Source organism: Corythoichthys intestinalis, chromosome 4 (genome assembly GCF_030265065.1).
Source record: "Corythoichthys intestinalis isolate RoL2023-P3 chromosome 4, ASM3026506v1, whole genome shotgun sequence".
NCBI classification, from domain to species: Eukaryota; Metazoa; Chordata; class Actinopteri; order Syngnathiformes; family Syngnathidae; genus Corythoichthys; species Corythoichthys intestinalis.
In genome coordinates, this window is record NC_080398.1 from 19,045,638 (window position 1) to 19,070,057 (window position 24,420).

Sequence of the window (24,420 nt, forward strand, 5' to 3'; positions counted from 1 at the left end):
GAATGCTCATGTTTCACTGGCCCCTTGCAGTACAAATAGATTGGACATCTAGCGCCGTCAATGGCAGCCAATGAGTTAAATAAATAAATGTAAGGGTTAGAAAATTCTTTCTGCACCCACACATTACCTCCAGGCCAGGCTCCAAACAGGTTTACTCACATGTATGTAAAATAAATATTTTCTCTCATTAATGTCTAAAAAAAATCCAATCTACCATGCTTGAAGTGGACGCAGCATAGTTCCTGCATAGTATGTAAGGTTTTTCTACTTTTTGTGGATGATGATGAAATTCCTGCCTCGAGGAGATTCATGTGCCACTTTCCTTAATTACAGTGCCAAATGATAGTGACAGGAAATATCTAAATGACAGATGTTATGCTGTAATGTTCTACTGCATGGAGCTCTCCCAGGTGTCTTAATCAAAGGTCTCTGACATGACATTTTTCTGCTTGGTTTAGTATCATGCAAATGTAGAGTGCAACTTTAATTGCCATAACAATTGGGACAAAGCTTTGTCATTGTCACTGCTCAATGTTGTCAACTTTGTTGCTAACTTTTCAGCCTTTCTCTGGACTGTTTTTGTTAAAACGTCTAAAAATTTGTTTGTATTTTCATGTAACTCATTGGCTGCCATTGACGCAGCTAGACGTCCTATCTATTTTGACAAGGGCCGAATGAATGTTCAACTTTAAAGAGTTACTCGGGGCTGTAATTAGTGTCAAGGCTCCAGGCAGCAACCAAGTGGTTGCATTTTGCGACTAAAATCAGAGCCAGTGGGAGTACCTTTTTAATCTACTTGCACATGCGCAACCAATAACACTGCATTTTTGTTTCTTTTTTTGCTGACACACTTATTCACAATTAAATGAACTACTTGGTGGCAGTGTTGTTTTTGGCAGCCATTTTAATTTTCTTCTTAGTCTTTTGGACGAAAATACTTATTATTAGTCATATTTTTGTCATGTCTAAATTAGGGCTGTCAAAATTATCGCGTTATTGGGCGGTAATTAATTTTTTTAATTAATCACGTTAAAATATTTGACACAATTAACGCACATGACCCGCTCAAACAGATTAAAATGACAGCACAGTGCAATGCCAACTTGTTACTTGTGTTTTTTGGAGTTTTATCGTCCTCTGCTGGCGCTTGGGTGCGACTGATTTTATGGGTTTAAGCACCATGAGCATTGTTTAATTATTGACATCAACAATGGTGAGCTACTAGTTTATTTTTTGATTGAAAATTTTACAAAATTTACTAAAATGAAAACATTAAGAGGGGTTTTAATATAGAACTTGGACTAACATTTATCTTAAAAGAACTACAAGTCTTTCTATCCATGGATCGCTTTAACAGAATGTTAATGTTAATGCCATCTTGTCAATTTGTTATAATAAACAAATACAGTACTTATGTACAGTATGTTGAATGTATATATCCGTCTTGTGTCTTATCTTTCCATTCCAACAATAATTTACAGAAAAATATGGCATATTTTATAGATGGTTTGAATTGCGATTTATTAGGATTAATTAATTTTTAGGCTGTGATTAACTCGATTAAAAATTTGAATCATTTGTCTGCCCTAGTCTAAATGTGTTCATCGTTGTCTAGTTTTAGTCAACGAAAATTCAAATTTCATCTAGTTTTAGTCGACAATTCTCAAAATTTTTTCGTCTATAAACTTCAAAAGTTTTAGCCAATGAATAAATAAATAAATAAAGGTTTCCAACAATTTCGAATGTACATGACAGACAAGCACATAACTATAGTCTTCAAGGACATCACCATTTTCATGATGATAATACACACTCAGCAAGAAAACAGCACATTATTTACTATTAATTTAACTCACCTGGATGCCACGAACTGTATGTAAAATGTTTTCCAAGAGTTTAAGAAGACACAGAGTCACCGTGCTAAATGCTAATGCGAATGCTATGCTAACGCGGCAATTTAGTTTAGGGTGTGATGATCACTCAGTACAGACATTTAAAGGCTAAAGCAACATGGCATAGCCAAGATAAGAAAACAAAACTTACCAAGCAGCACCTGACACGTTTCACAAAAGAAGCCTGGAATGAGAACATGCTAAATCCTGTGTGTGGGGCGAAGGGGGTGTGGGCACAGCACGTCACATGAGCATACCTGTCAAGTTGTACAGTTTTGGTGTAATTTGTACAAGTGAGCGCTGATTTTTAAATGTGTACGCCGTACGTTCAAAATCTGTACGTTTTTCGTTCATTACGTTTTTTTTTTTTGTCCGTTCAAATTTTTTCGCCATTTCGGCAACGAGACAGTGTGCGTTACTAAGCGTTACTACGTTGGTTGAATGACGCGAGAAAAGTCAGCGACACGGAGAGAGAAGAGCGGGAGTGGGGAAGGAGGGAAGAGTGTTGTGACGATGTAGCAAACGCGATGCTAGGCTAGTTGGCTCCAATATTTCCTGACTGCAGCCTACAATCTGCGCCCACCTGATGCTACACTAAATATCACATGCACATAGAACTAGATGCGAAATGACAGACTCGGCGTCGTTAGTAAAAACCGCCGCCATCTTAAAGCAGTAGATTTCTCAGAAAGGCTCTGTTGTAGTGAACCTTCGTAGCGAACTTTTTATCTAAAATACTCATAAATCGGCAAAATCTTGACTTGAATCTATCTTTAAATGATGAAACAGTTTTAAAACTTTCACATGTCGAAAGTAGACAGAAGGTAACTAATGCATAAACGGGAGCAATTTTGACAACTTTAACGGTTGATTCACAACATTAAATGACCCATTAAATGATTCCAAACATAGCAAATGTTAATATGTTTTTTTTGTTTTGTGTTTTTTGAAAACATGAATGGTAACACCAGTTACTTTGCCAAGTAACTAATTACTCTTACATTTAGGGAACTGAGTTACTAACTCGATTACTTTTTGGGAGAAGTAATTTGTAACTGTAATTAATTACTTTTTTAAAAAAAGATTAACAACACTGGTCATAAAGATACAGTGTGTAGAATGAAAAGTGACGAAAGCAGAGATTTTATTCTGCCAATTTGTTGCCGAACACAATTTGCCTGCAACTATTGCTGATCACTTCTCAGAATTAGCAAAAGAAATGTTCCCTGACTCAAAGATTGCATCGGTAAGTTCATTTTATCAATAGACCTTTTTTTAATTTATAATTGGACACACTAACGAACTACCTTCAAGTCAAACTGTATTGCGAGCTGAAGTGCCATGAAGTGCAGCCGTCAAAAGACATGATAGAAATTGCCAAAAGTGCTACATACAATCAGGGATTCCCCTATATTCAACAGATTGTGGCGCACCGCCACACTAAAATGAAAGCCGCCACGCCTGGCAAATGAGATGTATTTTATTTATTTATTTAAATTAAAAACATTTTTTAAGGCCGCTTCAAACTAGCGGCAGCCGAGTGGGAGGAGTTCAGCGGACACCTATTCATTGTGTATTGTAGCCTAATGTTCGTAACTATGCAGGCCCCCCCCCTTAAGAGACGCAAGGGGAACGAGTAGGAAGAATGGGAGAACGAGCGAGATAGCGAGAGATAGCGGTCGCATGTTGTAGCAGCCCGCTGTTATTTTGTTATTGTTTTTCTTTATTATTGTTACCACAATAAAGTGGGTAAGCAAATACAGACTTCTCTCCTTCTTGCCCATATCCGGGGCATTACAATAATTTGGATCGGACTTTTCGGCGAAAGTGAGCGGTGGACGGCCGTCTTGGACGGAAAGCAAACTTTGACTAACTTGCGCTGAGAGACTGCGGAGAGGCGGGGCCCAAAATAAAGCCTTGCTCTATTTTCAGAGCGTTGGTCACAGTAAACGATTTATCAGTTCAAACTTTGATAAATGCGCCCCCCCCACCCAAATTTCGCGAGCTCTGGGACACTCGAAAAATGACTCTCATACCTCTCCTTGCTAAGTTAATGGTACCTCGACGTGCCTTTGTGTGGAAATTTAGTTTACGAACAACGGGGAAAAAACTATTCACCTTCTCACCGAATCAAGTAAAACTCTTTACACGGCTATTAGAATTCCCCCAGTGCTCTAAATGGGTCAGTTGACAGAAGGACTGTTATTGTTGTGGTAATGTAGTACTTATGAGGGTCAAATAAAAGGAAAAAGGAGGACTACGACGGTGGTCTGCAACCCGCGGCTCTCGGGCCGCATGCGGCTCTTTAGCGATGCTTCGGAGCTTTTTTTTTTTTTTTTAATGGAAAAAGATGGGGGAGGGAAACATATTTTTTTGTTTTAATAGGATTTCTAGGAGGACAAACATGACACAAACATTCTTTCAATTCATTAATATTGTAATGAAGTTAAACTTGTGGTGGCATAGTACAACAGAGTAGTCACGTGGTGCGTCATTCTCTATAGGATCCACTGCAGGGAAAACAAACATTTAATCATGAAGGCTAATTACGTATTTCTATAGTAGGCTAATATAGCTAGTATCGATAATTATAAGGCTTGTAAAAGGCTTTTAATTTTTTGTGGCTCCAGACATACTGTATCAGTTTTTTTTGTGTTTTTTTGGGGGTCAAATATGGCTCTTTCAACAGTTTGGGTTGCCAACCCTGAGTCACTACGAGATGTCAGTCGTACTATTGCCACGAGAAAAAAAGTCGCATTAGTACATCGGGTAACGTAGCTGTAATCAGCTACGCATTTTACATACATGTACTGTAGCTGAGAGGTACAACATTAGCCTGGCTAATGAAATATTTCAAATATATCTTTGTTATGGTTCTTCTTGGGGGGAAAAATGAAGGAAAAAAAATTCGCTGTGGCACGACATGGTGAGGCTGTCCGACTCCGATGCAGCCCACCACCACAGCTTCAAAAAATCCTAGGGGAAACACTGATACAATTATAACAAAAGTCACTGTTAAATTTTAGTAATCATGATGTAGCTGAAGATATTGATTGTTCTTTGACTGCACCGGGTTAAATGAGACAATATTACCAATAAATTCATTTTATTTTAAAAATTGAGTTTTATTTTTGTTTCACATTGCACGCTATTTAAAACATTGTAAGATTTGTCACCAATTTGTACAGCATACGGCACTATTTGTAAGATTGCCAACGGCCTCGGGTTGACAGGTATGCATGAGTGACATGACCAAACACTGCTAAATGTGTTCTAACTACACATACAATAAGAAAATATCACACATTGTGAATTTATGACGGACACTGGTGCAAATTTTAATCTCGTTTTCTTGTCGTCAGACGACAACTGGCATCCATCTCATTATGTTATAGTCTCTCAAGACATTTTCAGCGCGTCACCGTAAAGTCATCTTCATGAAAAAAATTGTTCGTTGACGAAATATTTTTGTTAACGTCATCGTTGACGAAAACAACACTGGTTGGTGGTAATGTAACAAGGAAAATACAGCAGAAGAAAAAGAAGTTGGAGGCGGGCGATGTGAATAGCTATGAATTTGGAGGGCATTTTGAAATTTTCTGAGCACCAACAACTTCCCATACTGCTGCTTTTTTATCTATGTCCCGGAGATCATGCTGAGAGGTATCATAAAGTATGTGCTGGTCACACACTGTTAAAATGATATGCTCCTCTATGTTGACTACGGCCCGCCCTGAACAATACCAGAGAGCATTTTGATTTTTTTTTTCTCAATAGTGTTATTTATTTTTTCTGGCCTTTTTCTGTGAAGAACTCAGAGAAGGTTATTTGGTCATTATCTATTTAATTAATAGTGTTATTATTATTTATTATTATTATTATTTTATTTACTGTTGTTCCGTGAAGAATCCAGAAAGGGTTATTTGATTGTGGCTTTCTGAAAAACAATAATTTTTACATCTATGCACTCCTGCAATCGTCGCACTTTTTCTGTTACAAACTGACCCCGGCCACTCATAGAGAAGGGAAAGTTATGTGGCCCTCACGGGAAAAAGTTTGGGGACCCCTGGGTTAAACAGTGAAAATTAGAGGAAAACTTTCCATGTCGACTTACAGTGTGCGCCCTGGAATCTTCTGAGTGCGTCCCTAAAATTTTAAGTTAGGGGCCACTGTGCTCCTAGTAAAAAATATTAGTCTGGACAAATTTTTGTTTTTATTCTTCCTAATTTCATTAATGTAGTTTTTATTGAAATGGCATTCATTTATAAATTAATTCGTCATTATAAAAATAAAAATTATACTGTATTTTTCGGACTATAAGTCGCACCTGAGTATAAGTCGAACCAGCCATAAAATGCCCAACGAAAAGGAAAAAAAACATATATAAGTTGCACTGGAGTATAAGTCGCATTTTTGAGGGAAATTTACTTGATAAAATCCAACACATAGAACAGCTATGTCATCTTGAAAGGCAATTAAAAAAAAATGCAATTGAGAACAACATGCTGAATAAGTGTACAGTATGATAATGTTAAATGATGCATGAACAACGAAATGCGAACGCGTAACATAAGTAAGTTAACGTAACATAGCTATTAAGAACTATTCAGATAACTATAGCATAAAGAACATGCTAACAAGTTTACCAAACAATCAATGTCACTCCAAAACACCCAAAAAACATGTGAAATGATATCATAATGTGTTAATAATTTCACACATAAGTTGCTCCAGAGCATAAGTCGCATCCGCAGCCAAACTATGAAAAAAACTGCGACTTATAGTCTGAAAAAGATGGTAATCGCTAATTTTTAGGTGTTTTTTTTTTTAATGACCAAAAATCATAAATTTTTCGATAAACGTCTTTAAGTGTCAAGTTTTGAATAGCTTTCCACTGTCGTAAACACCATCCCTGAAAGGGTTTAAAAATTGATTCCTTCAATTATCACCATACAGCTTACATGGCTAATACCCCACCTCTCTGGGTGGTACACATGCTGCTTCTCAAGTGCACACTTAGCATGATTTTAGTGCGCGTATGTAGATCGTTTCAGACCTGCAGTAACCCTTCTTGATTATTTAATTTTACACTTCATCAGTTAGCAGACACTCAGAATCAGAGTTTTAATCATTTGAAGTTTTTTTTCTAATGTGGAGGTGGGTTTTGTGATGTTTTTATGTCCCATTATCATTTACTAACAGTAAAGTACATTCCACTTCGGGATTGTTCACTCTACTTCCAAATGTTTTAATTGTCAGCCTGAGGAGATGAGATGTGGCCACCAAAATCTGACACAGCCAGTCTGCACCTCCCTATCTCTGCATCTCACACACACCTCCATCATTTTACCTCCATCTCCCTTCCTTTTCTTCTCGCTTTCGTCTCTAAACATGTTTCACTCTTCTGCTTCTTTTTTTGATTCTCTCCCTTCCGCCGTCTTCCTGCTGCTCCCTCGCTCTCACTGGGGATCCTAATTAAGCTTGGCTGCTTTTTGATGTTGTCACCGTGGCAACAGTCACCATGACGAGGCTGGGCCTGCACACACACACAGACACTTTCACGTGGGCATGCACACACATGTACGTTTGGTTAAAAAGCAAGGTCCAGCATTTGACCTGAGGCCTCCTACATGGCTTCCACCGTTAGCGCTAAATGAGTGTGTATGTGCACATGTTAGCACGCAGGAAAACATGCTTCCTGCAGAGCCAGTGACCACTTAATGATGGACTATAGGGTTTGCATCCTTAGGTGGTCAAGGCAGGGATCGTCATCAGATAGCCAACAACCACACAGTTTCTCGTGACATCCCGTTTTTCATTTGTTTTCCTGAAGAGACGTTAGAGTGTGCTCAATCCCCTTGAAATGTGTCATGCAAATAAAAAAGTGACAGTTCATTTCCCTCGGCGGCTCAGAGTCCCTAATTCTTACTACCGGTACAAAGGTGTTTCGTTTTAGCGTTCACTCTCTATTTTTAATCATAACCTTTTATTTACTCTGCAAAGATGTGAGTCAAGCTGTGGAATAAAGAATAAAAGCATGTGCTTAGATGTTTGCTACAGGGATGTCAAACCCCTTGTGGTTTGCATTTATTTATATAACAGTTCTCGGGTTGCCAATACTCTTATACTCTAAAGCTTGATTGGGGAAGTACTCCGAGGGCTATGCTAGATTTATTGAATATCTATCATGAGAGTTGGTGTATTAAAGGAGACATGTTGTTTTTTAACCTAAGGAAGAAGTTATTATACTGGTGGCATGGATCAGGGGTAGTCGTTTTGCAACCCAAAGGTTTCGGGTTCGATCACCCTGCCCTGGTGGCTATGTCAAAGTATCCTTTAGCAAGATAAGGATTCCCACATTGCTCCTGATGCTGCATCATTAGTAGGGATGGGAATCAAAATCCAACTCCAATGCCGAACTGGTTCTTAGTGTTTCGAGGCCTCGACATCACAATGAAAAAGTCTTAACAATCCCTTTAACGATTCCTAAAGACGCGCATTGCGTCATCACGTGACGTGACGTGTCTTATTGTCCAGACGCATCAAACTAGCATCGCGCCAAGAACCACTCGCTCCAAAGTTTGGCTACACTTCACCACGAAAGAGGGTGAAAATGAAAGGTTACGATGGTTTAGCACGAGCATTGCAGCCGTAAACATAACAATGACAGCACGTAGGTTCAAACGCTCGAAAGTGTGTCTTCACTAGGGTTGGGCAGCGGGCATCGAGCATCGATGGGGACCGGTTCTAACACTCCGATGCTCCCGGAATCGTTCGAATTTTTAAATTTCGATTCCTTGTTTCGATGCCCTGACCGCCGAGCGGAAAATAATTGCTCGAGTTTAAAGACTGATATTTATATACAAGTTATATTTAGCCCTGTGAGAAGTTCATTTAATTTCAAAAAACGCCGAGAAGTCAAGACTTTAATATAAACTATGCAAGTTTTTGGACCCTGCATTTTTTTTTTTTTTTTTTTACCCTACCTCTTAAAAGAATCGGAATCGGGAATCGTTCGGAACCGGAATCGAAACGTGGAATCGGAATTGGAACCGAAATCGTTCAATTTCAAACGATGCCCAACCCTAGTCTTCATTTCACGAGGAAAAATTACAACAAAGCGACTTGCAGTCATTGCAAGGTGGAGATAACTGCATCGGGAGGGAATACGACTGTACTAGTCCTCACCGAGACGCTAAGGTTTAGTCCTGGCTATACAGCTAGCTAAACTCCCAAATGACGATGCAGAAGACGTTGGTATAATTTGCTGACTTTATTAAACCATCACTTGAAGAGTGAAACTAAAAATAGAAATGAAACAAATTAATTTCGTCCCCAATAACAAACAGGTTCGCATCAACGTAAATCAGCGATGATTAGCTGCTAATACAGTAGTAACACAAACGGTTAGCATTTGTTCACTAGCATTAGCACATCGTTCAAACCACTACACAACTGGATTTCAGTGTCCGATCTCAAGTGGAATGATACATACAGGCATTGCCTCTGTAGATACAGTATTTTACAAACATTAACAAAGAACGTAGGCTCATAGCAGTGTTTCCCTCTCTCACTAACTTTGTAACTGCTCTTCTTCGCGTGTAAGCGCGTTCTCCTTCACGTGAGCAAGTTCTTCTTCGCATGAGGAAGCGCAAGGGCGCCCCCACTAAAAGCGCCATAAAAACTAAAAGGCATGCATTTCAATATAGCCTAATGTTAATAATAATACTCTTTAACACATATTGGTAAAGGCAGAACAACGACCTATATGCCAATATATACCAATATTTTTTCTTTCTATTAGAAAAATGTTTCAGTAAAATGTTACACATTCTTGTATATTTGCCACTTACTGCCACAGTTAACATTGAGGCTTTGGGCCTCTTTTGACCTCGTTGTGAGTTTGGAAGGTTGTGACTTCTGATTAACAAAACTCGATGCTAATCACAACGTTTGTTCTTCTTTTTCCCCAAATTAGAATCGATAAAGAATCGAATCGTTAAGTAATATGGATAATGGAATCGGAATCGTAAAAATCATATCAATTCCCATTCCTAATCATCAGTAAGAGACCAGTGTCATGGCGCTTTGAGTTCCTTAAAGGGGGGAAAGTGCTATAGACAAGTTTCCCAGGTACTTCCGCTTTACTTCCGCATTTCTGCTCGCGACTTCCAATTTACATTTTCTCCATCCAAAACAACAGTGAAGCTGGAGTGGCATCACTCATCAAAATCCCTGAAAAAAGACAATCTGGAAATACCGCATCCATCTGCAATCATCACGACATGGGAGGACAACATGTTCATTAAGGCATATGTGGAACCAAGCCTGTGCCGCCACAAAGACCGGGTGTTTATGTAGCCTTGTTGCCGCTGGTGTTATGGAAGGTATGTTCTTCCTATCTCTGCATTTTCATGTGTCCGGTGCTCAAAAAATACTAAAGCTAAAATCTTGTGCATGAAACGACTTGTTCTCTTTGATATTGTTATTACGATAATGAATGTAATTATGATGATGTTTAATATTATATACTACAACTACTGTACTGCTGTGGCTGTAGTACATGCTATCTTCTGCTAGCTTGTTGCTAATCAGTACGTGTAGGATGGCACAATTATGTAAACCCATAAATGCAAGTGTTACACGTTTTTGTTTGTTTGTTTCCAGGTGGAAATGCTGTTAGGCAAGGGAAGACAACTTGAGCTAGGTTCATACTAGAGGTCGTAATGCACGAACTCGATTTTTCCATGTTTTTCCGACTCGAGTGAGGCATTAACTTGACGGTCTGAACATGACAAGTCGCATAGAAGTGGACCATTTCAAATCCGATCTGAGTCACTTTTGTATGTGGTTCGAATCCGATCTGGGCCAGATTTTTCCAGAATGTAGCTGGCGGTCTGAACTGTCAAGTCTCCCAAATCGGAATTCATGCAGCAATTACGTCAGCAAAGAGCAAGAGGTACGGAGGACGGCAGCGATGTAGGCATTAGCGCCTAGCTTGAACTCTGCTTTTACGCATGAAGCGGGCTTCACCACAGTCATAAAAAAATAAAATGAAGAAAAGAATAAGCCTGACAATTTTTGATTTTCATTCTGAGTGCCGAATGAGCAATATTTCATAATTGCATACATGGCCGAGTCGGGGCAAACTGACGCACCCACGTCATTTCACGTAAACACGTCAAGGCTTATGTGTGTGCGTGTATGCGTTCTATCAGTCAATATAAACTTTGAATATAAAACTAAACGGGAATTATTAATGTCTGTTAGTTGTGTGAAATCAAAATATGATCACCTTGCAATGACAAACAGCTAGCATGTGTAATTTGTTTTGATGCTTCTGCGCATGCGGGTCACTTTGCTGAGCGCATCTCGGACTGCGAATTAGTGCACATGTGTGATACTTGAACGGGCTCAATGGACAAAGGTAGTCTGAACGGGCACGCCAAAAAACAGACTGACAAAAAATTGGATTTGTGCATTAAAACCTGCGGTATGAACGTAGTCTTGATGTGCCTCACAACAACACTTACTGTACGTTGATGGACATATATCAAGACTACGTGTGTTCTACTTTGATGTGGGAAGGCTCGACTTATGCTCTTCTTAACTCTATTACTAACTTCCTAACTCTAGCTCTATTAACTTTCGTTAATATTTTTCTAATAATTTTATAAATTGTGAATTATTGGCCTGTTTTGCACATGCACCAATTGTTTTAAATAAAACAAGAACTGGAATCATGTTGTCCAAATGTTTTATTGTGATCAATATCTGCAATAAAAAAGAATGACATACTATTTCTCTTTATATTTACATACCTTGTATTTCCTTGTAACAACAAAATCCGTGTCAGCCCTTCTGCATTCGGCACCTGTTATATTATTTGTAATTTCACCTCATTTTGGTCAATCAAGTGGCCGGCGTATCAATCTACACCTTATGTTAACACAGGCTGAACATGTTATGGTCCGCGAATACGGAAAGCAAGACTGGACCCAAGAGCAGGCAACAATCAGGAGAGATGCAAAAAAGAGGAATAGCAAAAAGGGTCCGTGACAATAGGTCGACGTGGATCAATAATACCTTATTAAGCTGTGGGCAAAGAACCAATAACAAAAAATAAATACAATCAATACCTGCACAATGTAGGGGAATAACAGAACAAAAACCGGCTGACGAACAAGCTAGCAAATACAATGCGACTAGACAGAACAAGTGGCGAATGGCGACCAGCAAGTTAAAATCTTGGTACCCTTGCCTGGGTTGCCTTTGTTTAAATACGGAGCTGATGAGCATTGTATGCCCCTGCGTCCAGGTAACACCGTCCACACTCTGAAATGTAAAAAATTGACAAGCAGCCGAACGTGACAGCACAGGTTGTTATAATTTTGTCCATGAATGATCAACGAAGTGATAAGAACAAACATAATTTTTTAGGTAGATCCATAGGTAGGCACATCCTTAACTTATTGTCTGCAGCTGGTTTCGATTTAAGGCGCATGGCGAGGTATAACCCCACCGGCGCATTGTAGCTACTAGCTGGTCATTGATCAAAACATTCCACTTCTAACATCTATCTAGATATATATTAAGGCTGTCAAACGTATCGCGTTAATGGGCGGTAATTCATTTTTTAAATCACGTTAAATATTTAACACATTTAACGCATGCGGGGAACGACCCACTCATGCATTGCCGCAAACAGACTACAATGGCACCGTTTTATGTATATTGAGAGCTAAGAGGCAGAGACAAGCAAGTGGAGTGGATACAGGCATTCATTGGGGCCACACTATTTATTGGCATAAGCTTTGGCATCTCTTCCACAACAATTATAACTATTGTGGCGAGCAAAGTGGGGAAGAGTGACAGGACATAATATTTTTCTTAACACCTTGTATTGAACACAATGCAGAGAAGATATACCATTTGCAGCCACCGCTGACAGTCATGGTTGCCCAACTTCCCATCATGCATTTGGGCAGAACAGTTAAGTCGCTACAGTGTCATTTACTGAAAGCACAACAAAAATAATATTCCTATCCCTCAAAAAAAAAAAAATGTTCACCAAAAGCAATGATGCTCAATGCAAAGAGAACTGGCATTCCCAATCAAAACAGCCATGCAAAATAATACTCAGACTTTGGTCAAACTCTATTCAAACATTTTGTTTAGCTCAGCAAATACACTATATGGCAATATTTAGTCACAATATACAAATTATCAGAGATCTCGTACGTTGTGAAGTCAACACTCAAATGAAGGTAAGGTACAATGAACCCGGAAACTACGGCGTCAGTTGAGGGGCAAAATGCACTAGAAAAACTTGGCTAGCTCTCTAATTAATTTAAAACTCGCCCTTGACACCTTGTGTATTTCAATCACTACCTTCTACAATGGTGAGCTATTAGTTTATTTTTTGATTGAAAATTTTACGAATTAAAACGAGAACATACACAGGGTTCTGAAAATAAAAATTACTATAACTTGTAATCAAATTTATCTTTTAAGAATTACAAGTCTTTCTATCCGTGGATCCCTTTTACAGAAAGAATGTTTATAATGTTAATGCCATCTTGTGGATTTATTGTTATAATAAACAAATACAGTGCTTATGTATGTATGTATGTTGAATGTATATATCAGTCTTATCTTTCCATTTCTACAATAACTTACAGAAAAATATGGCATATTTTAGAGATGGTTTGAATTGCGATTAAATACGATTAATTAATTTTTAAGCTGTGATTAACTCGATTAAAAATTTTAATCCATTGGAGATTCTGTGGGTTCCTCTGGTTTGATTTTGCAGTTTTAACTTTGTCAACACAGTGCTTACTTCAACCGCATTTCATGTTGTTCTGTCTGAACCGGAAGTTTGGAGCAGAAATTATCAACGATGGCGCCGCTCATGTTTCGCACAGGAAACTCGTCTATACAAGATATATCCGTACTTGTATAAATGTTATGATATCGTGACACCTGAATCCAATAGGGGTGGGAATCTCTTGGCACCTCACGATACGATACGATTTGCGATGCAAACCTCACGATACAGATGATCTCACAATACGGCAATACAACGATTATCGATACATTGGTCAGGAAATCATTCTGGAATATTCAACAAATCGTATAAAATAGGCTATTTTCATCCTTCTGCTGTAAGTTTACAACTAGTCCAATCCATTTGAACTGATAGAGTGGCAATGAATAAACCCCTCCTACGTCAAACGGGCCCCTCCCACTTCTATGACCGTCAGTGGCAGCCAACGCCAATCAACTAGGTCATTCTAGGCCATTTCAGGTCATTACCTATTGATTTTCAGTCACTTCCTGTTGATTTGGGGGCATTTTATGAGTCACTTCCTGTTGATTTTGGGTTGCAGAGCAGGAAGTGACACAGGAATCTCCCAAATGAATAGGCAGTTACTCAAAATCAACAGGAAGTGACCTGTGAATGCCCTAAAATGAACAGAAAGTGACCTGTTCATGCACCGAAAATCGGAACGTGACTGTGAATGCTCTGGTTTTGAATGAACAAATGTTTATTCGCCCTTCCTTGCCTTAATGGATTGGGCATTGAGAGCCATGGGCATTGAGAGCCATCAATGGCATAGAGTTTACTGAGACACTATTATGGTGGAAGATTTTGGTAGCAACTTGTTGGTTCCTTTTAAACATTAACACCTTTATAAAACGATATCTCGATTCTTGGAATGAGCATCTCGATAACGTTTTGGGATGCAAAGTATCCTGATATATCACCTTTTTAATATTTTGTCACACCCCTAATTTTGTACATGCTTTGCTAATCTCTCAATGCTCTCTGGTTCCATGGATTGCAAAACAGTCCATGTGTGCTTGCTTCGAGTGGTTGGTTGAATGAAAGCTGGAACCTATCTCAGCTGGCTTTGGGCGAGAAGCTACACATGCAGACAAACCACTTTTCAGACACATTGGGAACTTGGAGTCTCCAATGAATGTAACAATCATGTTTCTTAAAATGTGGGTAAAAAAGGTAAGCGTAAGATAACATAAGCATTAGGTGAAATTAACAACTTAGTTACTATGTCACAGACTGGCTTGCATTTATGACTGTATTTTAAAAATCTTTGTTACAGTTTCCTCAGCAATTATCTCAAACATTTCCAGTTAGTTTGGTTAGTTTAATACAATTTTTACATTTTTCAACCCTGTAATTTGACTCCTCATGGGGAAAGATTTTTTTTTTTAATCAAACAAATCAGACGTCAATCAGTGTCCCAGAACAGATTTATCTTCTGCCCTTGTATTATCTTTTCATTTCCTCCTCATTCATCTTTTTCCTCCACCTTCTCCTCTCCCCAGCACCCCCACCCTAACCCACTCTCAGCTCTCTATGTAATGAAACCGTCCTTTAGTGCTTTCCTTTTAACGTCCCCTTTCATAACATCAAGATTAACACAGCAATTAGCAACAAAAACATTCGTATACAGCAGGGGGGAGAAGTACAATTAGAGGAGACGGTCACGCCGTTCCCTTCTCAGAGAGTACTGAGATAAGCAGCGCGTCTCATTGTTTTGGATTTTTTGCTAAGCAGGCCCGACACGAAATAACTCTGCAAGTGTACTAAACACTAGAGTCGTTGTATGTTGTGCTAATGAGGCTGCACCGAGGCTGAATAAATCCTGATCAAGAGCCGTTTAGCCCTTTAAAAAAAAAGCAAGCAATGCCTTAAATGATCACATCCATCACGCGTACTGATAAGTCGACTCTTCTTCTCGCATCTCTCCTGTCTCCGCAGCTGTTTGTCATCGACAACGGGGCGGACGACTGGCGTATCGCCATGACGATGGAGAGGGTTCTGCTGATCGCTCTGGAGCTGCTGGTGTCGGCTGTGCACCCGGTGCCCGGCGACTTCAAGTTCCAGTGGCGGGCGCGATTGGCCTTCTCGTACGCGCCGTCGCAGGCCGAGGCTGACCTGGACATGGTGTTAAGCGTACCCATGTTCCTGCGCCTCTACCTCATCGCCAGAGTCATGCTCCTGCACAGCAAACTCTTCACTGACGCCTCCTCGAGGAGTATAGGTGCACTGAATAAGGTCAGACGTAGAAACGTACCGATCCCTTTTCTATGATTCTTACCCTCATTAGGGTCAATGGTAAAACTAAAGACAGTCGCACTCAATCATATACAAGTAGACCAGCGGTTCTCGAAGTGTGGTATGACTAGCAGCAATGATACGCTGGCTCTGGTCACAAAAGATTGACTTAATTAAATGTTCAAATGATTTTTTTTTTTTTTTGAATCCACTCATCTATTAAGTATAGTGAAGGTCTTTTCAAATTAATCTACAAAAGATTCACAATGTTTTAGAACTGTCTTACTGTCATGTCAGAGGGTATGTTACTGAATCAGATAAGACTGGATTTCACTGAGCTACTCTAATCCGCAGTCCTTTTGTTGATAAAACAAACCAAGTAGCCGTTTTAATCCCAATTTTGAGATTCTGCTGTTGGCCATCAACATCAGCCATTTACCAGAAGTGTCGTTCCAAAATGTTGCCAATGCCTTTTTTTTACCTTTAAATAGGGATGTCGATCGGGTCCGATCACGTCATTTTCAAAGTATCAGAATCGGCAAAAATATATCGGACATGCCTTTTTTTTATTATATAAATATATATCTTAATTAAATAGTTTTCTAATTGTATTTAACGTTACAGACATAATATGTTACACTCATCCAGAGTCTTTAGTTTAGGCTTAAGGTAGGGTTATCAAATTTATCCCGTTAACGGCGGTAATTAATTTTTGTAATAATTTATCACGTTAAAATATTTAACGCAATTAACGCATGCGCTGCACGACCCACTCACGCATTGTCGCGTTCAATCTGTAATGGCGCCATTTTATCTATATATAGAGCTAAAAGGCAGCGTAAAATGAGTTGAATGAATTTTGGCAGCCTTTGGAGAATTTTTTTAATTGGCTAAAGCCTTACAATCCCTCTCCCTATGATTAGAAATATCGTGGGAAGCAATGTGGGGAAGAAAGGTAGTAATTGATCTTTTTCTTAACACCTGTTATTTCCCAATGCAGAGAAGATATATCAATTGGTACCACTACGCACAGTCATGGGTGCACTTCCCATCATGCATTTGGGCACAACAGTTAAATGGCTACAGTATCATTTACTGAAAGCTCAACAAATACACTAGATGGCAATATTTAGTCACAATATACAAAGTCACATTTATCCTTTAAGAATTATAAGTCTTTCTATCCGTGGATCCCTCTCACAGAAAGAATGTTAATAATGTAAATGCCATCTTGAGGATTTATTGTCATAATAAATACAGTACTTATGTACTGTATGTTGAATGTATATATTCGTCTGAGTTTTATTCATTTTTTTCTTGATGCGTTGCCAAAATGTATATGATCGGGAAAAATTATCGGGAATGATTGGAATTGAATCGGGAGCAAAAAAAAAGCAATCGGATCGGGAAATATCGGGATCGGCAGATACCCAAACTAAAACGATCGGGATCGGATCGGGAGCAAAAAAAACATGATCGGAACAACCCTACTTTTAAACATTGAGTGATCAGCTTCTTAGTTGTTTTTCTAGACATATTACTCATTTTGATCAAAACTATGTTTAATAAGTAGACTTATTAATTGCTGTGTAGGATATTGATCCAACACATACACTTTGGATCGGTCACGAAACAAAGGCATTCGATTTGATTATTTTCAGATAAGAAATTATTTATTCTTGAATCGCCACGCTAGCTGAAGTCTAGATTCGAGTGGCATAAAACAAGATATTTACCATTGAGTGTTCTGTCATTATCCGAGCTCGTTTAGCACTGTAATGAAAGCAAATGATTCCGACTTTCATTTTTGTCTTCTCCATCTGGCTGGCTGAAGTTGTAAAATAAAACAATACTTAATAAGGACTTTATTCTTCTTCTAAACCACTTTAAACTTAACATTGTATCCCAACTCGTCACATGATCAAATCAACGAGTCTCAACTGTAATTTGCATCCAAAAACTCAATGTCTATAATAAGAATATTTGTAACCTTTCACTTTCCGTAGTTCAATGATGTCATCAGGGGGCAATGCTGTCAGCCAAACTGCTTTAAAAATTATTTTAATACACAATTCCAATCAGCATGGACAAAGATGTAGGTGTGCATAGGGACGGTAGAGACATAACACTAAACTTTTCAGGATGCTGAAATTGTCCCCACCAACTTTAAGCAAAGTAATTTGCATTATATAATGAGTTCAGTAACATATGTAGTGCAGCAACGATTAATCAATTAACTCGAGTATTCGATTAGACAAAAATATTCAAATTAAATTTTGCTGCTTCGAATATTCGTTTAATTAAAGTGGCGTTGTAATGGTTTGTCTTGAAAGTGTTTGCATTAAGCTTTATTGATTTGGGTGGATACACTGCCCTCTAGTCTGCCTCATTTCACATGGAATCCAGCTGTTCCATGTTAAGACCAACATAAACCAAGCTAATGTTTTTTTAATGTAATGTTTTAATTTAGTTTCTAGGTTTATTTAGCCTTTTTTGTGGGAATATGTGTCTGAACCATGTGTTAAGAGCATTGTGAACGTTTTATAGCATTTAAGCTAGCGGACTTTTGCTATGTAAGTTAGCCAATTGTTCTTTTGTTGTACATAGATCCTCTTTTTTTTTTTTAATACCGTTTGAGGCTCAGCTCAGCTATTTTAAATTTTTTATGTTACTTATCTGATTACTCGATTATTCGAACTAACTTGTTCATCGATTAATCGACTACTAAAATTGTCTTTTCGTTAGGATAGAATTGACCCGACCATAATTAAGTGAATTATTTTCATTATATTCAGACTTACATATACCCCTTTCAGCCAATCAAACGGACATTTGATTGGCTGATGACTAGACCACCCCCCACACACGCACACTCACACAACCTCACACTTGTCAACATGGTGCCTCCTCCTCCTCCTTCAAAGAGGAGGGAAATTATCTATATATATGATAAAAATCATAATAAAAAATAAAATAATATGTTTCTTTCAGCCGGCAGAAGCAGCCACTCTAAGTAATGTACAAAATCGTCAATGTTGTGGAAGTCGGGAACACGCCACAAATTTTGCCACTGAAAATCCGACCTGCATCAGAGTTAGCATAACATTAAACTGTGTGAACTTGCTAACTTGCAAAACTCGAGTAGGAAGCTGCTTAGAGACAAGTGTCTTCCTGTGTGGCTTTTTCGTACTTTTAACGTTAATTAAAGCTGCTGCTGGAAATATAGAACCAGCAAAATGTGAGCAAAAAGCTGCTTAGAAAGAGAGATCTCACTCTGTGTTTCACAGGAAAGTGTTTACAAGTCAAAAAAAACACAAGCTTCTGCTTTTCTTCTTGTAAACCTGATTTAAAAGGAAAGAAAGCTAGAGCATGTTGTGACTTTACACTTTTTAAACCAAATACCTGTTAGTGCATTTATTCATTAATTAAAATATATTTATTCTCAATATTTTTCACATTATTCTTATAAAAGTATATATTTTTATTTGCAGCCTATGCAGATATTTTTTCCAGATAATCATGCATTAATCATAACTGAGGTAAAAAGTTTAATTAATCCTGATTTAGATTTTTTTTTCACAATTGCTCAACCCACTGATGCACTTTAGATATGAAAATAAGGGATAAGAAGATGAAAGAGACAACTCATTAAAGCAATGTATTACTCTTGTGGTGAAGGACATTGTAGGCTAACATGCATAGGTTAAGTAGTTAAAAAAAAAACACACACACACAAAAACACAACGACAAAGCAAGGGGGAACTCGCCCATTTTGAAAAATGACTTTCTCCAATGAAAAAACATTTTTTTTTAACTTAGGAAACACATCAGCATATTCGTGAGAAATGTAGCCCTGACCCCCGTTCACCCAATCTTTTTGGTCTTATTAATGTCCCGTCCTCAGCAAAAAGTGCACATGCAGGTTATGCTGCTATAGCATCATTACCAATGTTAAGACCAAACCTTCGCTCTTGGTTATGGATCTTTACAAGCCCTTAAATTTGCTTTTTTGAATACCTTTTACCAAGATTCAATCATTTAAATAGTGTGGAAAAAATGTAGTTTTTGACAGCCATTTCAATTTTTGTCCTCGTCCTATGGACGAAAATACTAATTAGTCTTCATCATATATTAGTCATTTCAAAATGTGTTCGTCTTCGTCAAGTTTTAGTAAACAAAATCTCATACAAATTTTGTCTAGTTTTAGTCGACCGTTACTCAAAATGTTTTTGTTTGTAAAGTTCAAAAGTTTTAACCGGAAGGTAAATAAATAAAGGTTTTCAACTATTTTGAATGAGCATATGTTGTAGCGTCTACAAGGACAACAACTTCGTGATGATAGTACACACTCAGCAGGAAAAGCAGTATATTATTTTCAATTAAACCTACCTAGAAGTCATGATTTGTATTAAAAAAAAAAAGTTGTCCGAGCGTTTAAGAGGATGCTAGCCACGCTAAAGTTGATGCTAATGCGGATGCTATGCTCACGCAACCAGTTACATTTAGTGTGTGATGATCACTCAGCACAGACCTTTAAAGGCTAAAGCAACATTGCATATTCTCTCTTGCCAAGATAAGAAAACAAATCTTACCATGTGTTTTTAAATAAGCAAGATGGAGCGCAGCCAAGCTTGTAACACATCCTAAACTGCAGTAATGAGAGTGAGGTAGAAGCACAGCACATCTCACATGACTGACACGAGCCAAACACTGCTAGATGCAAGCTGACGTACTCCATGTACAATATGAAAATGTCACACATTCTGAACGTATGGCAGAAACGGTCGTATATCGTCTCATTGTCATCTCTTGAGACAAAAACTGGCATTCATCTCATCATGTTTTAGTCTCCTGAGCCACGTTTTTAGCTCGTCACGTCACTGTCATGAAAAAAATGTTCGTCAACGAAATAATTTTCATTACTGTCATTGTTGACGAAAACACTGTGTGGAAAAAAATAATAACAGTGGAACTTAAAGTGCCTGTGACACCATAAAAAAATCTTAAATAGCATTATCATGTGAATTAAATTCATATTTATAGATCATTCGACTATATACAACAATTGGGCAAAGCGCAGATGACGAGAACTGATTCTGTTAATCTGCCATTTAGCCCTGTCTGTCATTATAGTGCTCTAGTGCCTCCATCTAGGTGATGACGTCGGCAGAGTAACGATTTCAGCTGATTTAGATCTCAGTCCACTGAGGGGGAAGAATCAGAACGAGGAATTGTTGTTGAAATCATTGTTTTAATCTCTCTACACCAATATTTTTACAGGATATTCTTTTTATCTAAGAATTTTTCCTCCAATGGCTAAACAAATTGTATGGTCATGACAAATAACAGTCTTGTACTAAATGGAATATGAAATATCAAAAAATGCATTTATTCAGAACGACAGGGCTAAATTACTGCATAATGGTCAAAACTGCCGACTTCTTAAACCTCCCTAACGGTATTTTATGCCAGCAGAGTTAATCCGGCTTTTGTCGTTTCCCTGCCCTAGCTTCAGAGACAAAGGAAAGAGCGTAAACAAAGCAGGAGGCGTGAAACCTAGGCGACATGCTAACCCGAACCTAGCGGCTTTTCCAAGTCCTCCCCTTTCGAAAACAAAAAATCACACAAAACTACCCCGACTCATGTCGCACACGGCGGCGAGGGTGACAGCCTGCACCGAACAGCCAGCCCCCGGTGGCAAGCAAGTTTCAAATTGTCGTTCGCCTGCTGCGGCCCCAGCACGAGTGCTCGTCGCAAGGGACAGAGCTGGAGAATGAAAGCCGGACAAACCAGCCGATGTCGGAGCATGTGGCTGCCCGAGCCCAAGCCGAGGATAGTGCTCTATTGCTGGGCACATATAGAGGACCGAAGGGGGTGGAAGTCTGGACACAATCGAGAACCGGAGACGAGAGCGAGGGGTTCCCCGGGCCCAAGCCGAGTCACGCCTTTATTGGCCGGCGAGCATGGTGTGCGACAAGCCACTGGACGTCGGCCGAGTGGCCTTCTCGATGGACATGGAGCATTGTCTCCCACAAAATGCAAGCCACCTCCTTATTAAAACGTGTGCCATGATCCCAGTATTTGACATAATATAAAACACTTAGCTTACTCACTTCCTCGTCGGTCCAATGGTCCCACAGTTGTCGGACTTGTTTTGCCCATTCACCGCGGTTAAGAAGATCTTTTTGAAACCCAAAAAGGCTCTCATGCCTCTCCCTGCTGCAGCAACAGCAACATTGGGCTGGTGTGATGCGAAACATAAACAAATTAATCCGCAAAATCACTTGAATCCGCAGTCGTTCTGCATACTGTAGTATTGAAGATAATTAGTCCGCATTCACATTCTTCCTCAATCCAGGAAGTCACTCATTTTCATGGCGCAGGATTTAAAAAATTGAATAAATACATCGATCGTTTGCACAAACATCCAATCGGTCCATTTCATTCAGAAGCATAAATTACCGCGTGAAATATAAAATAAACGTGCTTTATGCTGTCATAGGCACTTGTCATCCGTGATGGTCGTATTTGGAGAATTGACTATACTTTGATGCCGTACTTGATGTAAACAGTTCGAGAAACACCGATATAGACGAACAGCCAATCATTATTCACAAATATCAAAGCAAAAATGTTCCTCGTTTGTAGAAAACAGACAGAATGAATGCTTTGAAAATAATAAGAGATACAATTTAATAAATACTTGAATACAAGGATACAGCTAAAACAACCTGCAGTCTGCCTCTTTATCCTGAGGTGAGATCAGTCAGTTACTGTTTTATCTCTCTGATACAACTGCCGCTCCCCTCTTGAAATCAAATACAACTTTTTCTACAGCAAAATTAGATTGCTACATAAGTGAGAGTAACAAGGTCTTCTACAAAATCAAAAAAATATATACATATAAGTTTATAATTGACAGCAATTAGCCAAATGCTCTTAGTTATCTATCAATAGCGTTATTATCATGTTGCAACATGCAACGATAAAAACCATCAGGACCAGAAGAAAATGCAACATCACAACAACAAAAATAACAATATATAGACCTAGAGCAGTTCAGAATCAATGCTTAACTAAAAACATGACCAAAAAAATACTTAAACATACTATCCAGGCATGCTTAGTGACGTGTGCAGTGACTGCATAACTCAAGGCTTGCAAAGTGCTATTTCTCTGTTCTGCCCTGCATGAAAATGGTAAGGTCAAAAAGCTCTTGAGCTCAAATGAGATCTGTGTTCTTGCGCCATCCTTCCAATCACATGTCTTTTCTTTGCACTGGAGACATAAGCTTCGTGGAATCCTTTATAACACAATGTGAGATGAGAACTTGAAATGGGAACAAGATATTACATGCAGCTCAAATGGGGCATGAAAAGAAAAGATCGAGACAGTGGAGGGATGTGCCTGAGCCGGGCAGTAAATGTTCAGAGGCGACTTTTTAATGACGTTAAATGATGATGATGATGATGATGATGATGTGTTTGGATTGAATGCACATGTAGAAAAAAACAAAATGTTTTTAGGAGATATTCTTGTCTTGTTTTTTACTTCAAGGAATTGAAAGGGAGGTGAAGATGTCATCAAAGTTCTTGTTGTTCTTTTTTAAATACAGTCATGTGAAAAAATTAGGACACCCCATTAAATATTCAATTCTTTAATAAGAAAGGTTTACATATCGATGGACATATCTGATCTTGCTTTTCTTTATCTCTGGGGGGGAAAAGGTGATTTAATTGCAGGTAAACAACAAAAAGTAATATGGTTTTACTCATTAAACCAAATATATAAACAAAAACTGAGTAAAAAGTCGCCCTACCACCTAGATGCTAGTGTTACCAGCCTTTGGCTAAAATAACTTCAGTGAGAAGCTTTTTGTAGCCATGTACCTACTGACTTTGACATCAGTCTGAAGAAAGTTTGCCCCACTCCTCAACGCAGAATACTTTCAAGAGTGACTGACTGTTGAAGTGAGAGAAAACACCATGTTGAGAGCATTCTGAGGCCTTCAGAAAGAATATTGTAGACACTTATGAGTCTGGTAAGGGATTTCAAAAGATCTCAAAAGGATATAAAATCTGCCATCCCACTGTCTGAAAAATAGTCTACAAGTGGAGGACATTCTAAACAACTGCCCACATGCCCAGGTCTGGCCGTCCAAGCAAGTTCACCCCGAGAGCAGAACGCAAGATACTAAAAGAAGTCTCCAAAAACCCTAAAATGTCGTCACGGGACCTACAGCAGGCTCTTGCTACTGTTGATGTTAAAGTGCATGCCTCTACAATTAGAAAGAGACCAAACAAATTTAACATTCATGGGAGGCGTGCAAGGTGCAAGGAGGAAACCTTTGCTTTCCAAGAAGAACATAAAGGGCAGAGTGAATGTAGACAAAGACCAGGACTTCTGGAATAATGTTCTTTGGACAAATGAATCTAAAATCAA

At 38.7% G+C, this 24,420-nt stretch overlaps 1 protein-coding gene across 2 annotated transcripts in view; it reads left to right on the forward strand.

The window, feature by feature from the left end:
- kcnn3 (potassium intermediate/small conductance calcium-activated channel, subfamily N, member 3) overlaps positions 1-24,420 on the forward strand; it is a 218,485-nt gene that overhangs the window by 98,775 nt on the left and 95,290 nt on the right. For both annotated transcript variants that reach the window (XM_057834614.1, XM_057834615.1), the window contains exon 4: positions 15,682-15,978. In XM_057834614.1, coding sequence (XP_057690597.1) covers positions 15,682-15,978 — 297 coding nt within the window. The remainder of the gene's footprint in view (positions 1-15,681; positions 15,979-24,420) is intronic.